Below are 24,116 nucleotides of genomic sequence, written 5' to 3'. Positions count from 1 at the left end.
TTCTGCCACCTGCTGTTGACGCCTAATCCTGGATAAATAACAAGCTATGTGTGAAATTCAGGGGTGATGTGAGGTAATTTGACTTTAATTTCATTCTCACCTCCACTTTATCAGAATTATTTACTTATACAAATGACTGGAGAGTAGGCTTAGCCTATTTCTTTTTGGAAACAATGGCCACCCCAACCCTTAATACAATACTGCTCAAATGAAGAAATAAAGCAGACAAATATAGTCAAAGGTTTATCTTGTTTATTCAAATGCAAAACGTTTAAACCATACATTAAAACCAAAAAAAGATTATGAAATGTTAAGTATAAAAAGGCAATTATATTCTCTATAAATGTTAATTCACAATGTGTTTAATCCATAGAGATAAAAGTGAAGAAAGTCATGAGTCTCTGCTAAAATGAACTATTCATATTCACTGGGGAAATGAATCAAGTCCATAAAAGTTGTTGCAAACCTTTGAGAATCCTAAGATCTCTACAATTTTTTTACTCCAAAATATCCTAGTACATGACACTATAAATCACATTGTTGAGTTGGATTGCTTTCACATAAGATAACTTGACATGACACCTTTTCAATCACTGTGCTTCAAACATCTTGATTCTCAGTAGCTGGTGTTTTCGATGGTGATCTGTTGAGCCGTCTCAATCTTGAAGTCTTTGATACCTAATGAGAGAAACCAAATCATCGTTTGATCTTTAGTCACAGTAGGAAGGAAATCAATGTTTGGATAAAAGCAATTAAGACATTCATTGTATTGTTGAGCAATAACTAGTAACGACATAGGAAAGTTGTGTATTTTGCATGTGCATTTGTGTATGTGTTTCCTATGCGATATAACCCTCTGTTCTCACCCTGGCTGAGAGCGTTGCCGCCTGAGGAGAGGCGCCAGTATCTACGGTCGGTCTGTCGAGCCCGTTCCCCATTCACCATGCTCAGGAAGGGTCCCCACAGGCTGGTCTCCTTCTCAAACCTGCAGTGTAGGCAGAGGACAGAGCAAGGAGGAGAGTTCATCATGTTAAACTTGTGATATGACACTAAGCTATTCACCACCACACTGGGAAGTTCTACAACGTTTTCTGAGTTGTAAGCAATGTAAATAATACAAATTAGCTCTCCAAAAAGTATCAATTTGGAACTTGATTAACATATCAACCAAAATAACTATAAAAGCGCCCCATTAACTCACGTGAAGCCAATGTTCTTCTTTTGAAGGAGTTCAAGGGCATAAACCAATGAGGTGCCCGTTGGCACGTCAACAGAATAGACATCAGGAGCCCCATGTGATTTGACGACCTTCAACTTTAGGGCTACTTTGGTATTGCTCTGTAACACCATCACTGGCTGCCTGGCCTCCAGGACCAGGCTGTCTGTAGAGGAAAACGCAACAAAGCAGAGGCAGTAAGTAAGAGTGAGGAGGATCACACCTCAAAAACAGATTGACCACTGTTGGGTTTGATGATAACGCAGCACTTGCCATCCTCATTGCGGCACTGCTTGCCCTTGACTTGCAGATAGGTCTTTTGCTGGAGGGCAGGCAGAGTTTGGGACATGGCCATGGGGTTGAGATATGTTCCCTTCCTCACATCTGACCTCATGGCCTCCATTGAGGTAGAACACTCCTGCACCTGGCTGCCCATAGCCAGCAGGGCCTGGGACACAGGGACACAGGGACACACTATGTTATTCCCATGGGAAATGCTTATATTGCTCCAATCAGACATTTATGTAAATGCTGCACAGGTTGATATACAGAGCCTTAGAAAAGTATTCAGACCCCATGCCTTTTTCAAAATGTAGTTACGTTATTCTAAAATTGATTAAATAAACAATCCTCAGCAATCTACACACAATACCCCTTAATGACAAAGCAAAAAAACACGTTTAGAAATTTTAGCAAATTAATAAAAAAAAAAAAACAGGTACCTTATTTACATAAGTATTCAGACCCTTTGCGATGAGACTCGAAATTGAGCTCAGGTGCATCCTGTTTCCATTGATCATCCTTGAGATGTTTCCACAACTTCATTGGAGTCCACCTGTGACCACCAAGACTCTTCCTAGAGCTGGCCCCCCGACCAAATTAAGCAATTGGGGGAGAAGGGCCTTGGTCAGGGAGGTGACCAAGAACCCGATGGTCACTCTGACAGAGCTCTAGAGTTCCTCTGTGGAGATGGGAGAACCTTCCAGAAGGACAACCATATCTGCAGCACTCCACCAAGCAGGCCTTTATGGTAGACTGGCCAGGCGGAAGCCTCTCCTCAGTAAAAGGCAGGACAGCCCACTTGGAGTTTGCCAAAAGGCACCTAGAGACTCTCAGACCATGAGAAACAAGATTCTCTGTTCTGATGAAACCAAGATTGAACTCTTTGGCCTGAATGCCAAGCGTCACATCTGGAGGAAACCTGGCACCATCCCTACGGTGAAGCATGGTGGTTTGCGGCATCCTTCTGTGGGGACGTTTTTCAGTGGCAGGGACTGAGAAACTAGTCAGGATCAAGGCAAAGATGAACGGAGCAAAGTACAGAGAGATCCTTGATGAAAACCTGCTCCAGAGCGGTCAGGACCTCAAGACTGGGGCAAAGGTTCACCTTCCAACAGGACAACAACCCTAAGCCCACAGCAAAGACAACGCAGGAGTGTCTTCAGTGCAAGTCTCTGAATGTCCTTGAGTGACCTAGCCAGAGCCTGGACTTGAACCTGATCGAACATCTCTGGAGAGACCTGAAAATAGCTGTGCAGCAAGGCTCCCCATCCAACCTGACAGAGCTTGAGAGGATCTGCAGAGAAAAATGAGTGAAACTCCCCAAATACAGCTATGCCAAGCATGTAGCGTCATACCCTAGAAGACTCGAGGCTGTAGTCACTGCCAAAGGTGCTTCCCACAAGGTATTGAGTAAAGGGTCTGAATACTTACGTAAATGTGATCTTTTTTTTGTTATTAGAAATGAGCAAAAATGTCTTAACCTGGTTTTGCTTTGTCTTTATGGGGTATTGTGTGTAGATTCATGAGGGGGGAAAAAAAAACGATTTAATACATTTTAGAATAAGGCTGTAACGTAACAAAACGTGGAAAAACTCAAAGGGGTCTGAATACTTTCCAAAGGCACTGTAGGCCTAGAGGGGGGAAGTGACCCAGTCCTTACCTGCACTGCCAGGCCTGTGCTGAACTCATTGCCCATGTGACCATCAGCCCGCCGGGAGTCCAGTAGCTTCCGCTTGATGACGCCCAGGGCCTTGTCAAGAGCCGCATCCTGCACCTGAGTGTCAGACTCCTTCAGGCACTGTAGGGCCATTCCAGCCATGGCAAACGTGTCTAAAGAAAGAGAGGGGATAAAGCAAGGATTTAGCATCATCTCCATGAAATCACCTATAGAGAATCTGATTGGAGGGAGCCAGTGTGAGGAAATACATTTTAACTGTAGGAAAACAGAATCAGAGTTTGGAGATGCTCCTGGATTTCCTTGGTCACACTTAACCGATGCAGTCGGAGTCTCCATGTTTGATATGTCCATGGTCTACAGCCCCGATGAGTTTCTTGCTGACGTGAGAGTTGACTCTAACTTCACTCACACACAGTGCCAGCACGCCTAGAGAGTACTGGTAGTAATTTGTCAGCGGACGGTGACTGACTGCAGGAGAAAGATGGACACAAAAACATATCAGATAAAATACTTAAACAGTAACAGCGACTGAGAACAAATAAAGTATGATGGCAAATTTGATAGAGCATTAACAAAGATGGTAAGGGTCAGACGGAGGAATGAGGAGGCTTACAGGTGATGTGCTCTTTCTCCAGTGCCATCTGTCTCTTGAGATGAGTCAGCAGGGTCTCGCTCCTCTGGTTGACGGTGAAGGTCAGGGTGTTGAGATCATAGCAGGAGGCCTTCAGGGCCAGAGTGTAAAGGGCCAGGAGACCCACCACTGGCTGGCTATTAGCCAGAGAGCTGAGAGCAGAGGATATAGGGTAAGGGGGAGATACAGGAGAGTTGTGATGGGTAAAGATACTTCAATTTAATCTCAAACGTATCAATCGTAAATACAGAACCAGAAACTGGATACAAATGCACTGCAGGTAGTTTTGAAGCCATTGACTACATAAAAGGACGTTTGCACAACTAGGTCATTATCAAGAATGAAACACACAATGACATCTAGAAATGTGCAATAAAATGGCTTTATAAATATGACCTTTTACCTCTCAATGTCATTGTGTAAATATGTTTTGAGTGCATTCAGGTGATCACTCTCCTTGCCAAGGTTGTGGTGAGTGGACAGACGCAGGGACAGGTGCACACTCGGATTAGGGGCTGTTTCCTGGTCCTCCAGAGAACGCAGCAGCTTCTTATTGAGTGAGAGGAGCAGCTCACTATGTTCCGATCCTACAGGATCTGGACACATAATATGGGTTGAAGCAACAACAATAGTACATTATAGCAAAAGTACAAGATGAATAACTTGCGCAAGGATAACTTCCAATGTTACCAAAGATATGTTCTGTAAGAGATTGGACTAATAAACCTACAGTAAGATTACAAAAGACCAGCTGTGTGCTAACTGAGATGATATAAATATAGTATCCTCAGACTCTAATCTAGGTCAAAGCATTGCACAACCAGTGTTTCCTGTGCTGTATCAGCAATCATATGAAAAAGCAAAGACATCAGCAACTTAATAACCACATGAATTCCCACAAGGCAGCCAATGTGTCCTTAAGCATGACTTCTCCCAATGTCACCTTGATGTAACTGACTCATACTAGGACAAAGTACAGGCTCATAGTCAGTCTACCCTGGTCGCTGTGATCCCAGTCACCGTGGGGTTTCCCAGGAGCTAACAATAGTATGGTGGTAGACTGATGTACTGGTAAGAATGCCTTAGCAACATGAAATCAATTATGTGCATCAAATTACAGAACTTTAACAGATCAGAGGTGGCACGACAAGTGAGATTATTTTCATCACAGTAGATTTGTTCAACAAGAGGGGCTGTGCATTATCTATTCAGACACATCAAACAATTCATTGCAAAATCATTGAAAAGTCCTGCAGTGGATGAAGTGGATCAAAGTTTACCAACTCTTAGCCCCGACATTCCTATGCTGTCCCTTGGACAACAGTCAAGTACATTTACAGTCTGTCGCGACTGTTGAATGAAATTCCATTTGAATTTACTCTGCCGATTGTCCGTGGGGTTGCTTCTTATAATAGGACAAAAGGATATCCAAATAATATCAACAGGAACATATTAATAAACAGACTTTCCAAACATGGGTCTGCTGCAGGTGCCTGACATAATATAACTTCCACTCTGCTTCACATCATTGCTACATGTAAAAATGAATAGAATTTACTTTTTATTTTATAAAATGTTTAAAATGGCTAAATAATTTAACAGTATACCAGGAGTAATTGCTACTGTGATTCCTGAAATGCAGAGCCTGTTGGAATCTGAATTTGTACTTTTGTTATATTGTTTGCTAGTTCAGCTGGTTAGCTCAGTCTTATTTACCGCCAAATGTTGCTAACGCCAGCTAGCTAGCAAACCACTTTATATAACTTGTTTTCTCAATGTATGAATACTAGTTAAGTTAGAAATGTTATGAATACAACTCCCATCTGCTGTCAACATCAGGATATGATTTGAGAGCACTAGTTAGCTTGACTGCATGCTGACAGTGAATTCAGACCCATTCAGTGGCCAGCTACACTACTAACATAATTTTACCAGGTTACCGTGAAGCAATTGTAATGACAGTCTACCACAACATACCCAAGAGTTTCCTAATTAGCATGGGGTAGTCAGGGTGTCATTTCATTGTGTATTAGAAAGACAGTTTGAGATCATTGAGAGGGGATTTCGCCAGTGGTTGAATGCGGAATTGGGCTAGTCCGAGGTTGCAACAGTAACCAAGAAGGAGGCGGGGCTTAGCGAAGGGTCATATTTATTAAACATTGGTGACACAGAGGGAGTGACGTTAGCTATGGATTATTGTGCTGATGATGTCCAAGAGTATCGTTTAGCAAGATGGCGCCGACAGAGATGGTCGCCTCACGTCCTTAGGAAACTACGCAGTAATTTGTTTTTTTAATGTATTATTTCTTACATTAGCCCAGAAAATCTTAAGTGTTATTTCAAACACCTGGGAAGAACTATTGGATATAAGAGTGACGTCAACTTACCAACATTACGACCAGGAATACGACTTTCCAGAAACGGATCCTTTGTTTGGACCTCCACTCTGGACATGGGATCTAATCCCAGAGTCAAACCCAAAACAACTTTGTCGCTGCAGGAGAGGCAAACGGAGCGGCCTCCTGGTCAGACTTAGAAGGCGAGGACACCAACCACCACTTCCGAGCATGTTACTTGCCAATGTCCAGTCTCTAGATAACAAGGTGGACGAAATTAGGGCACGAGTTGCCTTACAGAAAGACATCAGAGATTGTAACATTCTCTGTTTCACGGAAACATGGCTCACTCAGGATATGTTGTCAGAGTCGGTACAGCCACCGGGTTTCTTCATGGGTCGTGTCGACAAAAACAAACATCTCTCTGCTAAGAAGGGCAGGTGTGTATGCCTCATGATTAACAACTCATGGTGTAATCATAACAACATACAGGAACTCAAGTCCTTTTGTTAACCTGACCTAGAATTCCTTACAATCAAATGCCGACCGCATTATCTCTCTTCGATTATAGTCACAACCGTGTATATCCCCCCCAAGCAGATACCTCGACGGCCCTGAAAGAACTTCACTGGACTCTATGTAAACTGGAAACCATATATCCTGAGGCTGCATTTATTGTAGCTGGGGATTTCAACAAAGCTAATTTGAGAACAAGGCTACCTAAATTCTACCAGCACATTGATTGTTGTACCCGCTCAAGCAAAACACTGGACCACTGCTACTCTAACTTCTGCGATGCATACAAGGCCCTCCCCCACCCTCCCTTGGGCAAATCTGACCATGACTCCATCTTTTTGCTCCCCTCCTATAGACAGAAACTAAAACAGGAAGCGCACGTGCTTAGGTCTATCCAACGCTGGTCTGACCAATTGGATTCCACGCTTCAAGATTGCTTCGATCACGTTAACTGGGATATGTTCCGGGTAGCCTCAGACAATAACATTCACAGGAACATCCACAGACGACACAATCACCATCACACTGCCCTATCCCATCAGGACATACCTATGTAAGAAGGCTGTTCATTGACTACAGCTCAGCATTCAACACCATAGCACCCTCCAAACTCATCAAGCTTGAGACCATGGGTCTCGACCCCACCCTGTGCAACTGGGTCCTGGACTTTGACTGGCCACCCCCAGGTGGTGAAGGTAGGAAACAACATCTCCACCCCGCTGATCCTCAATACTGGGGCCCCACAAGGTGTCTTCTCAGCCCTCTCCTGTATTCCCAGTTCACCCATGACTGCGTGGCCATGCACGCCTCCAACTCAATCATCAAGTTTTCAGACGACACTACAGTGGTAGGCTTGATTACCAACAACGACGAGACAGCCTACAGGGAGGAGGTGAGGGCCCTCGGAGTGTGGTGCCAGTAAAATAACCTCTCACTCAACGTCAATTAAACAAAGGAGATGATCGTGGACTTCAGGAAAAAGCAGAGGGAGCACCCCACTATCCACATCGACAAGACAGTAGTGGAGATGGTGGAAAGTTAAGTTCCTCGGCATACACATCACAGACAAACTGAAATGGTCCACCCACACAGACAGCATGGTTAAGAAGGTGCAACAGCGCCAATTTGGCTTGTCACCTAAAACCCTCAAACTTTTACAGATGCACAATCGAGAGCATCTTGTCGGGCTGTATCACTGCCTGGTAAGGGAACTGCACCGCCCTCAATCACAAGGCTCTCCAGAGGGTAGTGCGGTCTGCACAACACATCACCGGGGGCAAACTACCTGCCCTCCAGGACACCTACAGCACCCGATGTCACAGGAAGGCCAAAAATATAATCAAAGGACAACAACCACCCAAGCCACTGCCTGTTCACCCCGCTATCATCCAGAAGGCGAGGTCAGTACAGGTGCATCAAAGCTGGGCCCGAGAGACTGACAAACAGCTTCTATCTCAAGGCCATCAGACTGTTAAATAGCCATCACTAACATAGAGGCTGCTGCCAACAGACTCAAATCACTGGCCACTTTAATAAATTGATTTAATAAAAGATATGACTAGTCTCTTTAAATAATGCCACTTTAATAATGTTTACATATCCTACATTACTCATCTCATGTGTATATACTGTATTTTATACCATCTATCGCATCTTGCCTATGCCGCACGGCCATCGCGCGTCCATATTTATATGTTCAGTTGAAGTCGGAAGTTTACATACACTTAGGTTGGGGTCACAAAAACTTGTTTTTCAACCACTCCACAAATTTCTTGTTAACTTCTTATGGGCAACATCCGGTGAAATTGCAGAGCGCGAAATTCAAACTACAGAATTATAAATATTTAACTTTCATAAAATCACAAGTGTAATACATCAAAACAAAGCTTAACTTCTTGTTAATCCAGCTGCGGTGTCAGATTTCAAAAGGGCTTTACGGCAAAAGCACACCATGCGATTATCCGAGGACAGCGCCCCGCATACAAAACCATGAAAAACCTGTTTCAACCAGGCAGGTGCAACACGAAAGTCAGAAATAGCGATATAATAAATGCCTTACCTTTGATGATCTTCTTCTGTTGGTACTCCAAAAGGTACCAATTACATCACAAATGGTCCTTTTGTTCGATAATGTCCTTCTTTATATCCATAAAAACTCAGTTTAGCTGGAGCGCTTCAGTCAATAATCCACCCAGTTTCCCTCCATCAAAATGCATGCAAAATGAATCCCAAACGTTACTAATAAACTTTTCCAAACAAGTCAAACAAAGTTTATAATCAAACCTTAGGTACCCTAATACGTAAATAAACAATAACATTTAAAGACAGAGAATCGTTGTCTTTACCGGAGGAAAATACCGAAGAAGGCGCTCTCATTCACGCACTTGGAAACACTACAGCCAAAATGGGAGCCACCTAGAAAAACTACAATTTCTGGCTCATTTTTCCAAAAACCAGCCTAAAACTTTCTAAAGACTTGACATCTAGTGGAAGCCCTAGGAACTGCAATCTGGGAGGACTTCACCTTATAATAAAAGTGACAGCCATTGAAAATAGTGGTAGGCTGAAATTATAATTTTGGGGGGATGGTTTGTCCTCTGGGTTTTCGCCTGCCATATCAGTTCTGTTATACTCACAGACATTATTTTAACAGTTTTAGAAAGTAGAGTGTTTTCTATCCAAATCAATTATATGCATATCCTAGCTTCTGGGCCTGAGTAACAGGCAGTTTACTTTGGACACGCTTTTCATCCGGACGTGAAAATACTGCCCCCTACCCAAGAAAGGTTAACAAAATATAGTTTTGGCAAGTCGGTTAGGACATCTACTTTGTCCATGACACAAGTAATTCTAACAACAATTGTTAACAGACAGATTATTTGACTGTATCACAATTCCAGTGGGTCAGAAGTTTACATATACTAAGTTGACTGTGCCTTTAAACAGCTTGGAAAATTCCAGAAAATGATGTCATGGCTTTAGAAGCTTCTGATAGGCTAATTGACATAATTTGAGTCAATTGGAGGTGTACCTGTGGATGTACTTCAAAGCCTACCTTCAAACTCAGTGCCTCTTTGCTTGACATCATGGGAAAATCTAAAGAAATCAGCCAAGATCTCAGACAAAAAAATTGTAGACCTCAACAAGTCTGGTTCATCCTTGGGAGCAATTTCCAAACGCCTGAAGGTACCACGTTCATCTGTACAAACAATAGTACGCAAGTATAAACACCACGGGACCACGCAGCCGTCATACCGCTCAGGAAAGAGACGTGTTCTGTCTCCTAGAGATTAACGTACTTTGGTGCGAAAAGTGAAAATCAATCCCAGAACAACAGCAAAGGACCTTGTGAAGATGCTGGAGGAAACAGGTACAAAAGTATCTATATCCACAGTAAAACGAGTCCTATATCGACATAACCTGAAAGGCCGCTCAGCAAGGTAGAAGCCACTGCTCCAAAACCGCCATAAAAAAGCCAGACTACGGTTTGCAACTGCACATGGGGACAAAGATAGTACTTTTTGGAGAAATGCCCTCTGGTCTGATGAAACTAAAATAGAACTGTTTGGCCATAATGACCATCGTTATGTTTGGAGGAAAAGGGGGGAGGCTTGCAAGCCGAAGAACACCATCCCAACCGTGAAGCATGGGGGTGCAGGCGGGACTGGTGCACTTCACAAAATAGATGGCATCATGAGGGAGGAAAATTATGTGGATATATTGAAGCAACATCTCAAGACATCAGTCAGGAAGTTAAAGCTTGGTCGCAAATGGGTCTTCCAAATGGACAATGACCCCAAGCATACTTCCAAAGTTGTGGCAAAATGGCTTAAGGACAACAAAGTCAAGGTATTGGAGTGGCCATCAAAAAGCCCTGACGTCAATCCTAGAGAAAAGTTGTGGGCAGAACTGAAAAAGCGTGTGCGAGCAAGGAGGCCTACAAACCTGACTCAGTTACACCAGCTCCGTCAGGAGGAATGGCCCAAAATTCACCCAACTTATTATGGGAAGATGGTGGAAGACTACCCAAAATGTTTGACCCAAGTTAAACAATTAAAAGGCAATGCTATCAAATACTAATTGAGTGTATGTAAACTTCTGACCCACTGGGAATGTGATGAAAGAAATAAAAGCTGAAATAAATCACTCTCTCTACTATTATTCTGACATTTCACATTCTTAAAATAAAGTGGTGATCCTAACTGACCTAAGACAGGGAATTTTTACTAGGATTAAATGTCAGGAATTGTGAAAAACTGAGTTTAAATGTATTTGGCTAAGGTGTATGTAAACTTCCGACTTCAACTGTACATATTCTTATTCCATCCCCTTACATTGTGTGTGTATAAGGTAGTCGTTGTGAATTTGTTAAATATTACTGCACTGTCGGAACTAGAAGCACAAGCGTTTCACTACACTCACATTAACATCTACATGTGACCAATAAAATTTGATTTGAGTATCGGTGCATCACGTCTAACCAAATCTGGAATTTTCCCAGTGGCTCTTAGTCATTTCTTCAAATAACTAGTGTTGAGTAAATGCATTTGTGAGGAAACTCAGGTGAAGGAAGTTTCTGATGAACTTCACCAACCTGGGTGGAGCGGAGACCAGGCTTTCTGGAATCACAGACTGGTCTCATATACTAGATGTAACATAGTAAATGTAAATCTGAGACAATCAATTTTTTTTCAATTTTCGCCTAAAATGACATACCCAAATCTGTAGCTCAGGCCCTGAAGCAAGGATATGCATATTCTTGGTACCATTTGAAAGGAAATACTTTGATGTTTGTGGAAATGTGAATTTAATGTAGGAGAATATAACACAATAGATCTGGTAGAAGAAAATACAACAACGATGGTGTCCACAAGAGGGTAGCAGTGTATGTGCAAAGTTTCAGACAGATAACTTGAAGTATGAGCAAGCTGCATTTAGTGTGAAGTCACCCAGGTACATTTGGGCAAATCGTGAAGGACACATTTACATTACATTTTTCTGCAAGAATATCATCAAATCTGTATACTTGGACTTTGATTTAGCTTTTCCAGTATTAGTAGCCATATTGTAAGTTCAACATTCAACAACTTCATAACTCTCCATATTCTTGCAATTTTTGTCCAAAAGGAAAAGGCTTGCTGTCGCATAAGTTTAGCAGCAAAACCACAGATACGTGGTTTCCGCATACTCCCGTAAAGCCCAGCTCATTGGCTATCTAGCTAGCTTTGACCCCGATTGGTGCTTATTTGACAAAGTTACAGTCAATCAAGTGAAGACCACCTCTGTCATCGGCACGCCATGAATGCGTCACTCTCTGACCAAATGTTGTGTCCTATAGGATATACTACACCTAATGATATAGTGAAGTCTGGTTACGTTCTAGGATCTCTGAGGAATAAATACGAACGTAATTTGACTGGTTGAAACAACGTTTAGGGTTTGATTTTCAGATTCCTTTCTTTGCAAATTGAACGAGTGGAAATACAAAATTGATCGTGCATGCTATATGGACCTTTTCAGGATATGAAAAATGATTTTATCTAACAAAACGACACTTCATGTTATCTCTGGGACCCTTGGGATGATAAATCAGAGCAAGATTTCAGAAGATTTCAGAATGAGGTGAATTTATCAAATCTATCGTGATGAAAAAAGTGTTTTGTTGTTAGGAGCTCTCCTCAAACAATAGCATGGCATTTTTTCGCAGTAATAGCTAATGTAAATTGGACAGTGCAGTTATATTAACAAGAATTTAAGCTTTCAGCCGATATAAAACACTTGTATGTACCGACATTTACTGTTTCTCTAAAATGTGCGATGATACATGATTTACAACTGTACCGTTGACGGAACACCTATCCCTAATTAAGGCAAAATTGAGAGGAGGGTGGATGGGTGGGCGTATAACGAGAGGAGGGTGGATGGGTGGGCGTATAACGAGAGGAGGGTGGATGGGTGGGCATATAACGAGAGGAGGGTGGATGGGTGGGCGTATAGCGCGAACGTCTAGCAGCCCAAAGGTTGCGTGTTCGAATCTCATCATGGAATTTAGCATTTTAGACAAGAGGGCTTTGTGTTGGAGCTTATTTCTTGCTATTTAAGAAATAAGAGGTAGGCCTACCTGTTTAACAGATGTAAATTAGGCTATAGGCAGCTATATCCATAGATTTGTGGGTCAATTCCTCCACCCACCACGCACTCTTTAAATAGCCTACCTCCGTGTCAGTGAAGGGCTTTTAAGTTAAAACTAAGACTCGAATTGAGGGGGCATGAGAGGGTATGCCATCCGCCTAACTTTTTATTATATTTTTTTTAAAGCACAGGCCTACCCCTTGTTAGCTTAAGATGTTAAGATAAGAAAATGATTCCAATTATATAAAGTGATCTATAACAACGCTTTGGTCTGCGATGCTTTATACTAAAAACAAGCTGTAAAATACATGATTCCGATGGGTTGGGTTAAGCCACAAAAGAAGAGTAGCTTGCACTTTTCTGCGTCGGTAGGCCTACTCTTTCTGGGGTGGAAAGGTAGACGCAACTTTTGAAAGAACCATGCTCAGAGTTCTAATAATGTCTCAGATTTAATTATTTGCAAACAGTGACAGTTTTATTGCAAACAAAACACACCGATTTGGCATTGGAGAAATATAAAATGAACACATGGTCCTCTCTGTCCATTCTTAGCCTGTAATTCCGGTCAATTGTATGGTATTAAAATATTCCGCTAATATATACAATTACGTAGAATTGCGTGAAATGTTTATGAAATATATTTTTCTCAGACCTGTAAATACGATAGATTCCTGCAATGCTTTTACTATAAAGGAGATATTTTCACCACTACCTTTTGTCCAAGGCAGTCTGCGATCCCACAACTATCTGGCTATCAAAGTTCCTGCGTTGCCATGTAATGCTTACAGGATGAAGAACAGTTTCTAAAACTGCAAATCAAAGGCTTTTGTCCGTCCAAGAAGTGAAGGTAAACGGTAGGCATGTTCTCATTATTATTCTTTTGGGTATAGGGGAGGGTCACTTGTTTTTTCCCCAAAGTGTTCAGAGAGGGTTTAGGTCAAATATATTTAGCTGAAGGGTGGGCCATCATTTTCATTTCAGAGGTTCGATTTTCTCCATGAAACCCTCATTATAAATAAAGTTTACTTCCTAACATATACTAAATAGTGATTCAGATTTACGTACAGAATAATACGAAATGCTTTGAGTCCACGTTGCAACGGAATATAGCTCAGACTACATCGATTCAATACTTGTTAAACAATTTTTTTTTTAAAGAGTACATCAAACACCCACCTACCTGTTTGTCATCTGTAATTGCATGCCTTTGTTTGCTGAAATCCATACTTTAAAAAAACAATGTTACTGAAATACCACCACCGACTGTTTGCTTGTTGAGATAACTGGCATATGCCAACACAAAAAAAACATTTTGTATTCACGCTGCCCTTGCCTTTGAATGAGGACTCAACTCTTGCCAGTTCACCTTACCTATTTTGTGAAATGAGTCCTCTTGCATTCACATTGTTATGTTTAGAAAGGAACAAATCTGTTTCCAACATTCACTCAATGCACAAAGTCTAGCACAAGCTATTCAATCAGATGCGTTATGGACAGCTAGATACACCTACTTACATTTTGGAAGCTAATAGGTTGCATTTAATTAAAATATGGAGACAATAATTGTAATCAGAAGATAGCAATAACATGTACACGTTTATAGTAACAGAATAAATAGCAATATAATAACTGCAGAATAAATGATGCTGTAATTGAAAATTGTACACCCAAGGTAGGTGTAACAGTATAGCTTCCGTCCCTCGAACCAGGAACCCTCTGCACACATCAACAACTGACACCCCACGAAGCATCGTTACCCATCGCGCCACAAAAGCCGCGGCCCTTGCAACGCAAAGGGAAACCCTATTTCAAGTCTCAGAGCGAGTGATGTCACCCGATTGAAACGTTATTAGCGCGCACCACCGCTAACTAACTAGCCATTTCACATCGGTTACATAGGCTACTGCCCCTTTAAAGCTAGAATATATGTTGTACCCAATGTTGTGATTCTGCCCAAATGTTGTCTTCGCACACTATTCAAACCCCATAATCAATAAACAGTTTATGAAGCCGTCTATAGATTACATATTGCAAACAAAAAATCTGAACTAAACTCCACATTTAGGCATTTCTGTGAGTCCTTGACAATCGCTAATCAATATCCAAAAAACAGCACACATTTCTTCCCGTGAACCTGCAGCATATTCTCTCTTGTGGCACCAACGTGAGGATTTATGGCAAGAGAAACGGTAAGCAGTAGTCTAGTGTGTGGTGCGTGAAATGACAAACGAACCTGCGAAGCGTTGCGTTCATATTGTCCTAAAAAACGGAACCGGACCAAGGAATTCAAGCGAACCGAACTCAGCCCACCTTTCCAGGTGGTCTCAGTTCGGTTCGCCTAAGTGGCTCTTTTGAGGTGGCAGTTCCTTTGGAGTGTTTGCACTGCACAATTGTCTGAATGGGACCAAGTGTGAAAACACCCTTAAAAGCAACAATCTGTGTTTTATGAAAAAGTATGGATTTCGACAAACAAAGGCATGCAACTACAGCGGACAAACATAGGTGGGCGTTTCATAAATTATTTCTATATAATGACCTTGAGCAAATCGATGTAATCTGCGCTACCACAAAGCCTGCATCGGCTCCACTCCGTTGGTGAAGTTCATCAGAAACTTCCTTCACCATGGAGTGGAGTTTAGTCCTCTAGCCAAGACAGAGACTGTCACGGAAAAGCAAATGTTCACCAATCAGGTGTTGTAATATTGTATTTCTGGGATAAATTATAGTTACCACAGGTTTCGCTTGCAACCAGTGCCAGCAGTCCACTCACAATGTACAGGGCATACATTTTGACCAACCTTAGAGAGGTAAAAAATAAATAAATGTTAGAATCAGAAGTTCATGTAAAACTAGCTATAGTGAAATTAACTGTCCAACCTAACGTTAGCTGATGATCAAAATCTGTCATTTACCTGTCGTGAAGACCGCTATTAACTTGATTTTAGGTCGACATCGCTCTCATGATCGTGTCAAGTGACCTGTTGTCTCAGAAGCGCATGCTCTATCTTTTCTACAACGTCAACGACTTTTTTGCTCGATTAGATTCTTCATCAGCAGTTGTGCAGTGTATTGGTGGTTCTTAGCACCTCACTTCACTGCATTCATTAAATTTATTCCCAGAAAAGCTGAACATGTGACAGCGAAAATAAAGAGGTAGATAAACGCAGTGAAAGTTATACAGGTATGTGTGTTAGCTAAATACGTTCAAGCGTTCGAAGTTCGAACTGCAACATGGGTTCACAAGCAACAACAATAACAGGCAGGGGGCGGGTACGCTTATTGCTAACTGGCTAGCTACCTAAGTTAGTTAGCTTGCTAGCCATACATACATACATACATAGCCCAAGACGAATATATTGCAGAAGAGCAAGGCAAGCCATTATTTACTGATTATGAAGGGCTACCTTTATGTAATGTTAAAGACTGCATTTATTCCTGTCAAATTAAGTTTGCTAGGCAGCTAACCAGCTGAATCCGCTAGCTTGCTAACGTTGGTCGTAATTTTAGCAAGCTTGCTAACTAGCTACCAAATATTATACAGAACTAACCCTGTGGGTGTCTACGTTATGTAAACTAGTTAAATATCAGGACCCGATAACTTTACCATAACGCTAGACTAGAAGAGTGACAATTTACAAGATTCTGCGTTAGTAGCTAGCTGAGTCGACATTAGCTACAGTAACTAACAGTAATATTTGTTATGATGGATTGGTGACCAAAACAACAGCTATACCTGCTGTACCAAAACATCTTACTTAGCTATATCCAACTGTTCATTACTGACAGCTACACACGTGCCTGTAAAATTGTTCATTTTTATAATAATCTATTTCTGTTTTCAAAGTTGGCCTTCGAGAACTCAATTTATCGTCCTTGTTTATGTCTGCTCATCTACCATCGAGGCTTTTGTTCAACTCTTCCACCTCAAATAAACCAGGAGCATCATCCCTGTCCCATGAGTAGCGAGCTGGGCTTTCTGCCTGCCATGTACTCATTCCCTGGCTTAATCAATGTCCCTGAAATGGGGATCAATATTGGCCCTGCAAATACCCGTCAACACCTGCCGGGAGTGTCGCCCCCAAGCACGTGAGTAGAGTCTAGTGATGGGAGCGCTGCACAATACACACAGATGTAACAACCATGTGCTTTGCAGGAGATTTGCAAGACTCAGACTTGCTAGCATGTTGCCATTACATTTTATTGTTATTTCTTCAGGAGTTGGGAGAGAAGATGCCTGAGAAAGCACAGGAGGAGAACAGATGACGAGTGAGTTAAGAATAGGAAAAATCTATAAAATTAACAGCAGTGTTTATTCTGCAGCGCATGTTAGTTTCAAAGGAGGAATGATTTACTCCAAATCAATATGTGTTTGTTCTCCAGAGGATGCAGTGCCAAAAAGAGGAGGCTGATGGGAGATGCAGGATGTGATCCTTTGGATGACCTCAGCCATAATGTGTGTCAGATCTGGCCACCAGGCAACAACGGCCACCCTCTACCTGAATCAGCCAGCCAAGCACCTCCCCAGCACTGCCTGGAGACTAAGAACCTGGGGCTGCCCATATCCGGGTCTCCCTCCCGTCTGGTCCGTCCAGAAGCAGAAGGCTCCTGCATCGAGGTGGAGTCTGCTCATCGAAGACTGCAGGAGATTGAGGAAAGGTTAGCTATAAAGACCTTACGAGGGCAATGTGAGAGATTCCAGTTTCTGTTACTGTCCATAACTCATCATAATTGCAATGTGCATTGTTACTGACTATAACTTGTATTAGCATTACCACCATTTGTTTTGTCTTCACCATGCACTACACACTCTGCATACACACTCTGTCATATAGTGAAGTTAATCTATTTCTGTCAGGATCAGTCTGGAGGATGATGATGATGACCTGGATGTGGAGCCAGCACCCAGGCGGCCAGTGCTGGTGATGTCTGACAGTCTGAGGGAGGGGCTTCAGCGTGGCATCAGTGACATTCTCCCCCACACTGTGGCCCAGTCTGTGTAAGTACTCCTCTCCTTCTCATCCCCCACCTCAGAGGAACATTTAACTCAAGTACCTTCCTACCTGCAAGGTTTGATGGTAATACATACCCACCTTAAGGAGGGGCATTATTATTTTGTATAGGCTATTACAACATTAAAATATGCAATTTCGGCCCTTGAAAATAACACTTAAGTGTTTGAAAAAGTCCTCAAGTCCTTTTAATTTGACTTGCCAATGTCTGTATGAACCCTGTATAGGCTACTTGCTCAGCCTGTAAATTAAAGATAAAATCACCAGCTATTGAAATTATGCACGTATCATTCGCTTTCCTGTCTGATCTTGACCCGGGACAGTATTTTTCTCATTCATGCCAGTAGCTTTCAGTTGGCACTGGCAAATCATGATTATTTGCATCAATCCAGTGGCCTTTTGTTTTTGAAAACCTCATCACAAGTGTGCTACGGAAACACCACTAGCAAACACAACTGTCTGGCTGGTGTGAATCTCAATTTAAGAGTAACTACACAAAAACATCTAAATGTCTTAAGTTTTTCCCACACCTAAAAAAATGTGTCCCCTGATGTGGTTTAAGCATTGTTGTGGACATAGAAAAACAACAAAATGGCATGTTCTATTTAAAAAAAAGAAATCACAGTCCTTCTCCCCACTTTCTTTTTTTGTTGCTATGGTATCAAGTATCGTTTTTTCAAATTCTGCTCAAGGATTTCGTAGAAAAGAACACGTGGCACTTTAAAATCTGCAATAAATATATTGATCACATTATTGTAACACTCTTTTCTGTGCTGTAACAGTAAATCTATCCAAATCAATGTAAGCACTCAAGGGTATGGTCATTTAAAAGATGGCTAGTCATTATTAGCCTGGTTCTGTATGGAATGCAGGCACATAATAATTATAAAAACAATTCTTTAAAAAATTGGTGTGAACAAATCATGTGCTGGTACCACCAACTGAAAAAGTTGGTAGCATCAGTGCCAACAGTGGGAAAAGTTAGTGTAGAACCTTGACCCATCTGTCATGATAGCCAGTATTGAATAAACATTAGAATTTAGGGAGGTGTCCACTATTAGTTTCTCTCTGTCAGTCCCGTCGTCTCACCTGTTCCTCTCCTGTACCCGTAGGAGCCACTCCTGTATGGAGCTGGTAGTATGGCGCCTCCCAGAGGATGCGCTGGCTCGAAAGCTGAAAGACTCCCTGCAGAGGAAGCAGCAGACTGCCAGCAGGCAACCCCCGATCCACAGTGCCCTTACCCCTCAGATTCCCCTCACCCCCACAAACCCCCCAGGGGAGACATACTCCCCTCTGTACTGCAGCCCAGGGGCCGGGGCCCACAGCTCTGGAGAGGAGGACATGGAGCTGTAGGGCTTTTGAGACCCAGCATCAGGAATGCCCAGAGTAGCTACAGGTCTCAGCCTTGGTTCACTTGGTTGGACCCTCAGAGAAGCCATGGAGACAGAAAAAACTGCATAGACAGATCCAAAAGCTTCACAGTGATATGAACGTCTGCTTTGGATCAAGATCAGGCTATTGGGCAGCATGGCACATGTATACCACTTGGCCAAAAGAGGGCAAGTATCCACTTTCTTTGTGTTAGTCAGATAATACTGGATTTAAAGAGCAACTGCCTCTAAAAAAACTTCTCATTTAGAAAACAGCCCTATGTGTCATAAATATGAGTCACAAACATTTATTCTACTGTCAAAATTGACTACAAAGTGTAAATATACTCAGTCTCGTCCAAAATAGACTTGTGGTTGTGACTGCATCACAACATAAATGAATGTTGGGTTTGTTGTCGTTTTTTCTACTTACCCAGAGTGGGAAGAACTCATGAATACCATTTTTATGTCTGCGTGCAGTTTGGAGATGATGGAAGTTAGCATATCGTTATCTTTTTTGCTGGAAGTCTCCAGGTCAGAGTATCTGAACAGAGCTTGAGTGGAGTGAGGAGCTGAGCTTGCCCATTTGACTGGAGCATGGAGCGAGATTCCCAGCATGCATTTGTAGGCTACTTGTCTGCTGCTATAGCCCCTTGCTTTAGCTACTGTCATGGAGTTCCCTAAATATTTTCATAAAGAAACTGATAAAACACACAGATGCTAAATCAAGGTGACTTACATAGATGAGGAGCAGGAAAAGGAGTGCAGTGATGTAGTGTCCTCAACTAAAGAATCATTGTGGAATCTGAAAAGACACGTATCCCAAAAGCATGATGGTGTACTTACTATGTGCACATGCTAACAGAAAGGAACTAGGTGGGTAGCTGGCAAAGTGTGTCATTGTAGAAAAGTATTTAAACAAAAAATCAGATCTCTTAAAAGTTTTGTTTAAAAAAATGATATCATCTATACAATAGGCCATCGTTGATTTTGGCCCAATAGGCCTGGCGTATTCCTGCTTTCAAGGAGCTTTCTGTTTTGACAGGGTTATTTTGCCTGAACCTTTAGGCCTACCTATATATTATTATTATTTTTTTTTTAAATAAATACATCTCTGCCCAGCCTTGCAAGAGTGGCCAAAAGGGTGTTTAGCATCCCAGTGGCTCTGCAACCGCGGAGAGGATATTCTCCAATGCTGGCCTGCTCTCCAGGCACCATCGCATGAGCCTGAAGCCACAGACTGGCCAAACTCGTGTTTCTAAAAATGAATTCAAAAAGGCACTGAGTCTAATAAGGCATTTTTCGTTTAATTTGTATTTAATTCTAAGTAAGTCACAGCCTATATGCACAATTTATAGGCTATAATGATTTAATACAACTAAATGCTGAGGCGCTTTATGTCCCTACCAGCCTAGTGTTGCACTCGCAAATTCTTCACAATGTATTTCTTTGTAGGCTATAACCTTGAAATAATACAAATAATATAGGAGTGCCAGAGCGACTGCTCACCTCAGCTCACATATTCTGCTCCAGGTAGTACAGTAAGTAGCCAGCTCCTCACAAAAGCAGGGAAATAGACCTAACTACTCTAAAGTTGGGTGTTGTTGGTCATTTTCAGTGCCTTCAGAAATTATTCACACCCCTTGACTTTTTCCACATTTCGTTGTGTTACAGCCTGAATTTAAAATGGATTAAATTGAGATTGTGTATCACTGGCCTACACATAATACCCTATCATGTCAAAGTGGAATTATATATTTTTAAACTTTTACAAATTAATACAAACATTTAAAGCTGAGTCAATAAATATTCAACCGCTTGGTTATGGCAAGCCTAAATAAGTTCAAGAGTAAAATATCACATAATAAGTTGCATGGACTCTGTGTAATCATAGTGTTTAACATCATTTTTGAATGACTACCTCATTTCTGTACCCCACTCATAGAATGATCTGTAAGGTCCCTCAGTCGAGCAGTCAATATCAAACAAAGATTCTAATAAAGGGCACCTAATGGTAGATGGGTAAAAAATAAAAAAGCAGACATTGAATATCCCTTTGAGCATGGTGAAGTTATTAATTACACTTTGGATGGTGTATCAATACACCCAGTCACCAAAAAGATACAGGGGTCCTTCCTAACTCAGTTTCCGGATAGGAAGGAAACCGCTCAGGGATTTCACCGTGAGGCCAATGGTGATTTTAAAACAGTTTAATAGCTGTGATAGGTGAAAACTGAGGATGGATCAACAGCATTGTAGTTACTCCACAATACTAACCTAAATGAGAGTGAAAAGAAGGAAGCCTGTACACAACACAAATATTCCAGAACGTGCATCCTGTTTGCAATAAAGCACTAAAGTAAAACTGCAACAAAAAAAATGTGGCAAAGAAATTAACTTTATATCCTGAATACAAAGTGTTTTATGTTTGGGGCAAATCCTCTTTAGGTTGTTCCTCTTACCACTCTTTTCAAGCATGGTGGTGGCTGCATCATGTTATGGGTATGCTTGTCATCGGCAAGGACTAGGGATTTTTTTAGGATACAAGAAACAGAATAGAGCTAAGCACAAGCAAAATTCTAGAGGAAAACTTGGTTCAGTCTGCTTTCTAACAGACACTGTGTCACGGTTGTCGTAAGGAGAGGACCAAAACGCAGCAGGGACATGTATACTCATCTTCTTTATTGACGGGAAAAGAAGGAAAAAACGCGTATACAAAAATAAAACGATGAACGACAAAATAACAGTCTTGAAGGCAACACAGCAATCCAAGAACAATCTCCCACAAACACTTAACCAAACACATACCCATATATAGGACTCTCAATCAGAGGTAACTAGAAAACACCTGCCTCCAATTGAGAGTCCAACCCCAATAAACTAGACATAGAAATACAAAAAGACTAGAGACCACATAGAAATACAAACATAACCCCAAAAACCCGGAACTAACTAAACCAACACCCTACTAAATAAATCACCACCCCGAACCACATAAACAAAATACCCTCTGCCACGTCCTGACCAAACTACAATAACAAATAACCCTTATACTGGTCAGGACGTGACACACTGGGAGACAAATTCACCTTTCAGCAGGATAATAACCTTAAACACAAGGCCAAATATACACAAGTAGCTTACCAAGACGACCTTGAATATTCCTGAGTGGCCTAGTTACAGTTTGGACTTAAATCAGTTTGAAGAATTAAAAAAAGAATAATGTGCAAATATTGTACAAATATCCAGATGTACAATGCTCTTAGAGACTTAACCAGGAAGACAGCTGTAATTGTTGCCAAAGGATATTTTAACGTATTAACTCAGGGGTGTGAAGACTTATGTAAATGAGATATTTCTGTATTTAATTTTCAATCAATTTCAAAACATTTTGAAAACATGTTTTCACTTTGTCATTATGGGGTATTGTGTGTAGATAGGTGAGGAAAACAAATCAATGTAATCCAATTTAAATTCCTGCTGTAACACAACAAAATGTGAAATGTCAAGGGTTATGAATACTTTCTGAAGGCACTGTATAGTCTTACAAAATTATACATGGTAATCGATGTTTTATAAATTAGTTATATTTACTGATAATTAGAAACAATATTCTATCCATTTCCTCATTCTGTCCCGTTGTCGCACAAAGATGTATAGAGATAACGTTGTATCTGTCCCATTATGGCATCTGAGTGTACGGGCAGTGCCATTGAGACAGATACGTTGCAATCTCTATGCGACAACGGGACAGAACGAGGAAGTGAATCTCGTTTATGATTATTAATAAATTCATAAAAATATTAATTAAATGTTGTAAAGCTATAAATTACCAAACACCCAGCTTTGGAGTAGCTAGGTCTATTTCCCTGCTTTTAGAGGAGCTGGCTACTGTACCTGCAGACTTACAGCAATTGTGCTAAGCTAACGATATGCTAACTTTAATGAACTCCAAACTGCATGCAGAGACTTAAAAATGGTATCCATGAGTTCATCTGACTCATGGTAACTAGAAAAACAACCTAAATCTTGCAGTACCCCTTTGTCTACTATGATCCAGGAAAATATGTAATTGGAAAAATTATATAGCAAGGACCACAAAGCCACAGTAATTTTATGAAGACACTTGGCAATGAAGATCTTTATCTACTTCAGATGAACTCGTGGATACCATTTTTATGTCTGCGTCCAGTATGAAGGAAGTTAGAGGTAGTTTCACGAGCCAATGCTAACTAGCATTAGCGCAAAGACTGAAAGTCTTTGGGATCAGCTAGCATGAAAGTAGATTAAGAGCTTCATTGCCAAAATCCTGAACTATCCCTTAAATGGAATGTCAATGTTGAAGCTTTCAAACCAGTGGCAGCACACGTCAAGAGTTTCTGATGTTTCGGAATTGTCTAGTACCTTATAATGTAACAACTGTTTCATAGCAGACTGCTTAGCCTATTTGGAGAAGTCTGTTTTGTTGTAGTTACATTAAATGCAAGCAAATATGATCTGTGTTTAGCCAATGCATTGGTTTACAAAGGACAAGGATGTAATTCATTCGACTTTATTCAAAGGGAAGAAGGGGCATTGAGCTCTGATAATGTCAGTATGAAAGTTTTATACTCATCTTTTAGCTCCAGTTGGGTTATGTTTTTAAGAACGGTTACTGTTTAAAGGTGGTTTGGTCCTTGTTTCCGCATTCAAGAATAAAGTATGCTGAAAGTTTGCTTTGGAGGAAAGATGGCTATGTTGGTCTTCCTACAATAATGTGAAAAATAATGGCTGTACTAAAATTCACCATCATTGTACACTTTGATTGTATCCCCTCATATGCACCTTAACAGAAACAGTGGCTAGTTGAACTTTATCTGTTTCTAAATAAATTCTTTATTGCTTATGGTGTTCACAATGTTTTAATGCCAAAGGGACAACAGTACATACAGTATGAAAACATCACA

General features: G+C 41.3%; 2 protein-coding genes across 5 annotated transcripts; one reads left to right on the top strand and one right to left on the bottom strand.

Moving 5' to 3' along the window:
* Positions 1-232: 232 nt before the first annotated feature.
* On the bottom strand, positions 233-16,010 carry tcn2 (transcobalamin II). Of its 2 annotated transcripts, none has more exons than NM_001140261.1 (10): positions 15,704-15,771; positions 15,522-15,589; positions 4,211-4,403; positions 3,790-3,959; positions 3,492-3,644; positions 3,159-3,328; positions 1,490-1,664; positions 1,202-1,382; positions 867-985; positions 233-678 (listed from the first exon to the last, which is right to left on the bottom strand). In NM_001140261.1, exons 2-10 carry the CDS (start codon positions 15,577-15,579, stop codon positions 617-619), a joined length of 1,281 nt encoding a protein of 426 aa, NP_001133733.1. In that variant the 5' UTR covers positions 15,580-15,589; positions 15,704-15,771; the 3' UTR covers positions 233-616. The 2 variants fall into 2 exon arrangements, with proteins under 2 accessions (NP_001133733.1, XP_082824482.1); XM_082968356.1 differs by having other exon boundaries at positions 236-678; positions 1,202-1,378; positions 1,486-1,664; positions 15,704-16,010.
* On the top strand, positions 15,818-24,053 carry LOC106585257 (coiled-coil domain-containing protein 117). 3 transcript variants are annotated; one of them, XM_045706596.2, is made up of 6 exons: positions 15,818-15,972; positions 16,636-16,877; positions 17,007-17,057; positions 17,172-17,447; positions 17,647-17,787; positions 18,913-24,053. In XM_045706596.2, exons 2-6 carry the CDS (start codon positions 16,747-16,749, stop codon positions 19,151-19,153), a joined length of 840 nt encoding a protein of 279 aa, XP_045562552.1. In that variant the 5' UTR covers positions 15,818-15,972; positions 16,636-16,746; the 3' UTR covers positions 19,154-24,053. The 3 variants fall into 3 exon arrangements, with proteins under 3 accessions (XP_045562552.1, XP_045562553.1, XP_014026741.1); XM_045706597.2 differs by having other exon boundaries at positions 15,833-15,944; positions 16,694-16,877; XM_014171266.3 differs by lacking the exon at positions 15,818-15,972 and having other exon boundaries at positions 16,167-16,877.
* The last annotated feature ends 63 nt before the right edge of the window (positions 24,054-24,116 follow it).

This window comes from Salmo salar, chromosome 24 (genome assembly GCF_965601325.2).
Source record: "Salmo salar chromosome 24, fSalSal1, whole genome shotgun sequence".
Lineage (NCBI taxonomy): Eukaryota > Metazoa > Chordata > Actinopteri > Salmoniformes > Salmonidae > Salmo > Salmo salar.
Note: the sequence above shows the minus strand (reverse complement) of the source record. Positions and strands in the feature narration are given on the sequence as shown.